Source organism: Oratosquilla oratoria, chromosome 2 (genome assembly GCF_046742065.1).
Source record: "Oratosquilla oratoria isolate Oo_2021 chromosome 2, ASM4674206v1, whole genome shotgun sequence".
Lineage (NCBI taxonomy): Eukaryota > Metazoa > Arthropoda > Malacostraca > Stomatopoda > Squillidae > Oratosquilla > Oratosquilla oratoria.
This window is the reverse complement of record NC_134778.1, coordinates 79454125-79463135: the sequence shown is the minus strand read 5'-3', so window position 1 is coordinate 79463135 and position 9011 is coordinate 79454125. Positions and strand designations below refer to the sequence as shown.

General features: G+C 43.0%; 1 protein-coding gene across 1 annotated transcript in view; it reads left to right on the top strand.

Annotated features, from left to right (window-relative positions):
- Positions 1-284: 284 nt before the first annotated feature.
- Positions 285-9011, top strand: part of LOC143036471 (roundabout homolog 2-like) — a 261373-nt gene continuing 252646 nt past the window's right edge. The window contains exons 1-2 of the mRNA XM_076203867.1: positions 285-297; positions 897-1050. Coding sequence (XP_076059982.1) covers positions 285-297; positions 897-1050 — 167 coding nt within the window. The remainder of the gene's footprint in view (positions 298-896; positions 1051-9011) is intronic.

Sequence of the window (9011 nt, the reverse complement as noted above, 5' to 3'; positions counted from 1 at the left end):
ACGCACACACGACTCGACGGCGCAGTGGTACCGTTTGCAACCGCTAATCAAACATTCCGAGTTTGATTCCCACTCAGGGCTGAAATAATTTCAGCATCGCTGCACTGCGAACCAGCACTTCGACTCTCGTGGGCAAGAAGTTGGGAGGGTGTGCATTTCCCATAAATCGGGTTTATATGAGCTCAGAGCTCTCATCCGGGAAGGTAATAGCTGTCGATCACGAGTCGAGACACATTTACCCTTGCCTAAAATAGGATATTTTTATGTTAGTCATATATTGAAGAATGATTTTGTATTGTTGAATTTGAACTCTTAATTCAATTTTGTTAACTTCTTCCTTTATTCATTTCATTCGTTTTTTACGTATCTGTTTATCTTCATTTGTTTATTCATTTAGAATTTTAATTATTTACTTCTTTATTCATTTACTTGTTTACCTCAGATATGATGTGTGGCATTGCTTTAACAATTTATTTATTCTGCATGTACTGCATGTATATATCTATTGGACAGATATTTATATACATACATATATATAATCATATACATACATATATATAATGTATATATGTATGTATATGTACATATATGTATATATATTATATATATATATATGTATATATGTATGTATCTATATATATATGTATATATATATATATATGTATGTATGTATATATATTATATGTTATATATATATATATATATATATATATATATATATAGATTATGCATTATATATATATATATATATGTATATATATATATGTATATATATATGTGTGTGTGTATATATATAAATGTGTATATATATATATACATATATATATATAATATATATATTTATAGTATCGTATATTTCTTTTATGCATTATTTATATTTCGTTTTTGTTTTCCAGTGCTGCGAGACGACTTCCGAACCAAGCCATCGGACACGCGTGTGGCCGCTGGGGATTCTGCCATCCTGGAGTGTATCCCGCCAAGGGGCCATCCAGAGCCCCTTGTCCGATGGCGCCGCAACGGACAGGTCATCGATATCCTCTCGTCGCCAAGGTAAGTCTCTCCTGCCAGAGGCTCCTGTCTTGTCTCCCCTGAACCTGAACCCCGTTAGTGTTTGAGGAGGGAATGTGTGGACACTTGGAACGAGCGTCCAAGTTCTGGAACGCAAGTTTTGTTTTCACTCACTTGTACACCCAGGAGTGTGTGAAGTTGCAATTTATAGATTAACATGCTCTGCCGCTTGGACTCGAACCATTGGTTATATGACTGCTTACAAGGCAAAGACGTTACCGATGTACCACGCCGATTGTGGTACAACGGTAATGCTATTACCTTGTGATAAGTAGCCACACAGTTTGAGTCCCAGTGGTAGAACTTGTTTACATCCAGAAGTGCCGCGAGGTAGTCCAGTGGATACTCTGTCGAACTCATGACCAGGTGGTCGTGAGTTCGATTCCCGGGACCCGCTGAGGCCTTCCCGAGTTGGTTCCCGACAGCCCTGGCCAGGCGGGGAGGCGACCCAAACATTGGCCTAAAAGAACCAGCGACTTGCCGCAACTGACATGGGCCCCACCAGGGGTTTTTCACTTCCCACTGCGTGGGAGTAGGATGGAAATCTTTGTTTTATTTTTACACCCGCAAGACTTATAAAACCATGAAAATGTGTCTGGAATTGTAAAAACGAGTACACAGGAGGTTTATATATTTCGTTGTTACATTGACATCACTTCAGTTGAATGATCGCCGGACGTTTAATAAGGCCCTGTTCACACTAGCGGTTTGAACCGCGCGAAAACCCAGGCGGTACCACATAGTCGAGGAAAAACTGCGTGGTTGTGTGTGAACACCTCCATGGTTGTGTGTGAACGCCTCCATTGACTTACATTATAATTAAACCCCGGCGGTTGAAACCGCTAGTGTGAACAGGGCCTTGTACGAAATCTGTAAGTGAATCACATTATATTAATCGAGGGACTTAATAAACAGGTTATGATTCGAATAAATAAGTTTATAAGTGCATAGTATTGCAAACATTATACTGTAATAGCAAAGAACATGTGATTTTGTATAGGACAGTTGTTATGCATGTATGATACAAGATTATGAATGCATAATAGAATGAAAAAAAAATGTAATAAAATTGTCTCCTATTTGCCACAACAAAATCTTGCAATACATTGCCCTAAGGTACTGAAGGAGATCATGCGAAAGGAGTAGTTATTTTATTGAGGTGTTATTGTAAACCATAAATGTATTAAGATCTCCGTGGACAAAATTTGAATTACTTCTGAGAGCCGGAATGTGGCATTGCATACATGTTCTCTGCTTTTCTCTCCTTTCTTGTTCGTAGCCAAAGACGGAGACCACAATTAGGATCAGTACAATACGTCAAGGGGAAGGGAATGGAGAGAGCGTGGGACAGCTTGTTTTGCTTGCAGTAATATTATTTATATATTTTTTCCTCTCAAGCACATGTAGTCACGTCCTCCCACACACGCACAGACGAGTACGCGCCCACACACACACACACACACACACACACACACACACACACACACACACACACACACACACACACACACACACACACACACACACACACACACACACACACACACACACACGACTAAGTGGCGCGGTCGGTAGAGTCCCAGACTATCATTACGGCGGTCCGGGTTCGAATCCTGCCCAGGGCTGAAAATAATTTCAGTATCGCTGCGCTTCGAGTCGTTACTCCAACTCTCGTGGGCGGGGAGTTGGGGGGGTGTGTGCGTGTAAGGTCAAAGCATTACCCATAGATCTGTCATACGAGCTCTGAGATCTCTTCCGTGAGGGAAATAGCTGTCGATCACGAGTCCAACACGTGTTCCAAAGACCAAAGTGAATCACACACACACACACTCGCACACACACACACACACACACACACACACACACACACACACACACACACACACACACACACACTCTCTCACACACACACACTCACACACACACTCACACACACACACACACACACACACACACACACACACACACACACACACATACACACATACAACACACGCACACGTACTGACGAACGCACGCGCACATATACACCCACGTACACATGAATACACACACACACACACACACACACACACACACACACACACACACACACACACACACACACACACACACACACACACACAGACAGACACGATGTAAGTATACAATGATGTCGGGTGGTAAGTTAATAAAAAAAATTATCCATATAGAAAAAAAAATAGAAATGTGAATGTTGTTTTAGTTGTAATTACAAAAATGGTATTGTGGTAATTTGAATGTGTATTTAAGTGGCTGGAAATATACTTTTCTATGTAAATGTACAGTATCAAATTCATGATAAAGCGAATTGCGTTGGAATGAGTGAATGCAATAATTGCAGTTTTAGACAAGTGTAAATTTTATTTGACTCTCCAGTTTTTCGCGGCCACCAGAGGCTGTCGATAAAGAATCGTATAGCAATACAGGAAATATTGGTAAGCGCCGTCCAAGTTCGGAAATCTGTAGATTATTGTGGGAAAACGAAGGTTGTGTGATGAAATATATGAGAAAAGGAATGACATCTGGATGCGAAGCGTGAGGCGTGGCCGGGACGAGGATGCTGCGGGTGACAGCTTCGGCGGAGAACGAGAGACTGAGGGGTATGTGGAATGGATGGGAGCTGCAGCATAAGGTTTGGGTATTTGTTCCACGAAAATGAAGGTGTGGGAGAAATGCAGCACCTCGATCGAGAAACAGTGGAGGACTGCAGGGGACAGATGTGCATTTTATGGCGAAGCTTGAGGCTCAGCAGGTGGTATTTTGCTTTAAAATGATAATAGTACTGATAATGATAATAGTAATAGTAGTGGTCTTCTTCATCTCAAAATGGGTGAGTGTATTAGATCCGTACCGAAACCGTACCACGGCTTAAGGTCTTTGTTCAAGTCAAATCTTCTGTCAAGAAAAACAAAGACAGAACTCTATTCCACCATGACAGCCTATGCTCACATGCGGGAGCGAATCCTGGAGGCTCAATAAACTAACAGAGACAAAATTGCTCAGATTCAAGAAAAATACTCTCAAGCTAACCTGTGGCCCGATATATTATGGAGAACTAAATATATGGAGAAGGCGATACACGCGTGAAGTCCGGGATCTGATACCCATGTCTCAAGTGACCGAGGTGGCTGCTTGGACACATTCTCAGATGCAGACCAGACAGATTTGCACGTCGTGTTTTCACCGAGATCATGGTGGGTAAAAGACCTCGAGAACGCCCCCGCACTAAATGAAAAAATGTGGTGGAGAACGACGTTCGAAGACTGGATGTTAACCCCGACGGCATTGAGATGTTAGCAGCAGATCGGAGAGTCTGGAGGCGTCTTGTTGTAACGGCCAGAGGCCTCAACAGGCCTGAGGAGGAGGAGGAGGAGGAGGAGGAGGAGGAGGAGGAGGAGGAGTAACAGCAGCAGTAACAGCAGCAGTAACAGCAGCAGTAACAGCAGCAGTAACAGCAGCAGTAACAGCAGCAGTAACAGCAGCAGCAATAGCAGTAGCAATAATAGCAATAGTTACAATAATAATAAAGATGACCATGCTAATGATGACGGTGATGATGGTGATGATCATGAGATGATGATGATGATAAAAGTATCAACAACAACAACAGAAACCATTATCATAATAATGATGATAATAATGATACCAAACTTTCGCTTCAACTCCATAAGAGCGAGCTATGGTTCTTGGGGCAACCCACAGGCTTCTGTGGAAAGTAGTTTTAGGCTGTTGTTTGCGTTGTATTAGTGTAGGTCTGGGTCTGTTTCTGTGTGAATCTTGCTGTCAGGAGGAAGAAGAATTTAGTTATCAATTCTCATTTCAACTAATTCGGTTGAGCGGAGGCGAAGCTGTGCTAAGCGGTCGCCCAATGGATAACGTCTTGAATTGATGAGCAAGTGGTCGTGAATTCGAGTCACGGGACGCGCTGCGGACTGACCGTGTTGGTCTCGATTGCCATGTCCAGACGGGGAGACAACCCAACGTCGTCCCTTTAAAAAAAAAAAAAAAAAAAAAAAAAAAAAAAAGCTGCTTGCCCCACCCGGGGTTTCTCATTTTCCAATAAGTGGAAATGGGATGGTAAGGAAGAAGATGGGTGGCGAGGGAGTTGATTCTCTCCGACGTCCTAGATGTACCACCTCTAGCAAGCACCCATCCCTGGTTCCTTGCTTTGAGAGAGAACCTAGAAAGAGAATTTACACGCTTGGAGCTAAGAATGACGTTTGATTTGTTGCACATCAAGGTGTTAGGCTGGTGACGCTGTGCTTTGTAATTATAGGCGTGGAGAGCTGTATTTAATTCTAATTTGGGAAAGTTATACATTGTTTTGTGCCGTACAGCCAGATTTATGGTTGTTTATCTTTGTCGTAGATAAAAACGTCAGAATTTAATTAGTGAGTGGGACGTTATTAATTTATTTGGTAAAATTTATGTTCCTTTCTCTGAAATCATGTAATAACTCCAATGACTTCGGTGACTCTTTGAGTTTTTTTAAATCATGAAAAGACAACAACAACAACAACAACAACAACAAATTGAATTTGTTGGAATGAGCCAGAAAGAATGTCATCATAACAAAGGATTCAGAATGTAAAATTCAATAGAGTGTACAGATCGTATTAACCCAAAGATAAAAATGAATTGGTGGCCATTTCTCACTCATAAAAGAGAGTAACAATAAAAGATGAATGAAATAAAATAGATGAGTAGATAGATAGGTGACGAATAAAATCGTGATCCATCTTGAAGACAAGAATAATAATACTAATAGTTTTCTCGAGCTTCGTTGTAAATTCCTTCGCAGTTTGTCACAACAAATTCCTAAAATGTGTATAAAGTACGTTACCATGTTCAAAGGCTCAGCTCCACCAAAGGTTAAATTCTCCTCCTCACGCTTCCTCCTCGTCCTCTCCTCCTCCTCCTCCTCGTCTTCCTCCTCCACCTTCTCCTCCTCCTCCTCCTCCTCCTCCTCCTTACCTTTAGCGCGGTTGTAGGGTGCGTAACATCATACAAGTTCGTCAAAGTAGGCAGATAAGCGCACACACACACGCGCGCGCACACACACACACACACACACACACACACACACACACACACACACACACACACACACACACGCACGCACGCATGCACAGAGATCGAGAGAGAAAGAGAGAGAGAGAGAGAGAGAGCTCACGCGTGAACCTGTAGTCATGCACAGGCGTCCTCCCCCCGGCTACAGATTACACGCTCATTTGACACATTTCTGTTTTACTTTATGCGCAGGTTTACCTCGTCCTGTTTTCCTCCTCCTCCTCCTCCTCCTCCTCATCTTCTTCTTCCTCCTCCCCCTCCTCCTGTATCTCCTACTTCTATTCCTCATGCTTCTTCTGATTTCCCTCCTTCCATTTCTTTTTCTTCACTCCCATCCTCTTCCACCACGTGCTGCTGCTGCTGCTGCTGCTGCTGCTGCTCTTTCTTCATCTCCATCCTCTTCCACGTCGTTCTCCTACCTCTCCGCCTCTTCCACCTGATTCTACTCCTGCTATTGGAGCTGTTGATGCTGCTAGTCCTCCTCCAACTCCTTCTCCTCTTCCTCCTCCTCCTCCTCCTTCTCCTCCTCCTCCTCCTCCTCCTTCTCCTCCTCCTTCTCCTCTTCCTCCTCTTCCTCCTCCTCCTCTTCCTCCTCTTCCTCCTCCTTCTCTTCCTCCTCCTGTTCCTCCAACTCTCTCCTTTTCCTTCTACTCAACCGCATACTCGTCCCATTCCCTCGTTCACCAGCTTGTCCTCCTCATACGCACAGACTTGCCCTTCTTGTATTCATGTTTGCATGATACCAGTGCAATGGCACCAATGACGAGTTACTGTAATTTGTCGTCCTATTTGATGGATGTCATACATATACATTCTCGTCAGCTCTCTAGCCTCGTGGATGTCCAGTCCCGAGGGGCAGACATTCGATCCCCTGAGCGGGCCTAAGGTCTCTCGCTGTTAACTTCGAATCTGTTTAATCCATATTTTGACATAAAGAGAGATGGCAACCGGCGACTGCTCTTGTCCTAGTATCACTATGTGCTGGTGATATTAAAATGTTTCACACCAATACAACACAGACAACATTCCAGATTTTCTTTGAGAGGGTCTGGAAGACCATTGCTGGCCGCTGTGGGGTTGCGGGTTTCCAGTCAGTTAATTAATACGATTCGGACTTTCGTTTTCCCCACAACCAACCAACAAGTCCAGGAAAGAAATGGGCTTGTTAAGGTCCAGCCTCCAGTGTAGAATACTGTCGCCAGCCACCCCATCCTTGTATTAGCCAATCATCAGTTACACACACACGTGCGCACACACACACACACACACACACACACACACACACACACACACACACACACACACACACACACACACACACACACACACACACACACACACACACACACACACACACACACACACACACACACACACACACACACACACACACACCTCATCCCTCGGCTTCCCTCCCCCGTCCCTCATCCCCTGATTGTAGCACCCATCTCGCATCCCCTCTTGGGTGCAAGGCAATTTTCGCGTTATCAAAACGATGATGAATTGCAGGCTAGCACAAGATTGCACCCAAAGACTTAACTGTCTTCTCCATACTCCTCTCCCTTGCCCTCGACTCGATTCCCACCATCACCACGAACTCTGCCACAGGCAATTACGCCTTTTCCCTCCACATCCGTATCCTTACATTGTTCCACACTTTCTGTTCCTTGTGTTCTCTCTTCTCTCCTATCTTCGTGTTCCTCCACCGCTTCCTTATTTTCCATCTCCTCTTCCCTCAACCCATCCGATTACTTATATAATTCTGTTTTGTTTTTTTGTTTTTTAATCTTTCTTTCTTAGTCTTCTCTTCCAGTCATGGAACTCTGTTTTTTTTTTCTTTGTTAGTCCAGTCCTAGGATATTTCTTCCTCCTCTTCTTGGAACTTTGTTCATCGGATTTCTCTTTAATCAAGGAGACGTAAATATCATCTTTCTTCTGCCCCATCAATAGCATCAACGTCATCAATATTATTTAAGGTGGTGGCACACCAGGCATTTGTCGCTAGCATGCTACTTGCTTTTGCTACTTCGTTTGAGTAGAAACGACTTCGGTTACGATCTTTTGTTTTTCAAACTTCCAAATGCCAAAATACTCTTGCGTCATTTAGTAAGAAACTGAATGACGAACGAAGAGACGTTAAACCTAGAATACGAATGTTAGACACATTGTTGAAATTCTTACGGAAGTCTAGAATATTGTAACCGAAGTCGTTTCTACGCAAACGAATTAGGAAAAGCAAGTAGCATGCTATCCCAGTGTGCCACCACGTTTACTCTTCTTCTTCTGCAGTACGTTTTTCCATTATATGATTACTTTCCTTTGATTTTCCTGTTTGTTTTCTTGTTTCTATTCTACATACAAATTCCAGGGACTCTTATCGTTATTTCTTCTTTCATTTTCTACATATTTTATTCATATTATTCGTTTTTTCTCCTCTCTGTCTGTCTTTATCAAATCGTTCATTTTTTTTTTCACGTAGATCATTCTTCCTGAACCGTTTCCCTCTCTTCTTTCTTCTATGTTTTTTCCTCGTCCTCGTTTTCATTTCCTCTCTCCCTTTCGGTTCCCTCTCCTCCTCCTCCTCCTCCTCCTCCTCCTCCTCCTCCTCTTAATACTTACCCTCTTCCTAATCCTTCCCCTCTTCCTCTTTTTCTTTTCCAAGTACCTTCTTTATTTTGTACAATTTCTCTTACTATCATTGTGCTACGTGTTCTTGTAATTTTATAGGATGTCGTTTCTCACGCTTGCGCCCCCTCGCGTACACAAACACACACACATACACACACACACACACACACACACGCACGCACACACACACACACACACACACACACACACACACACACACACAC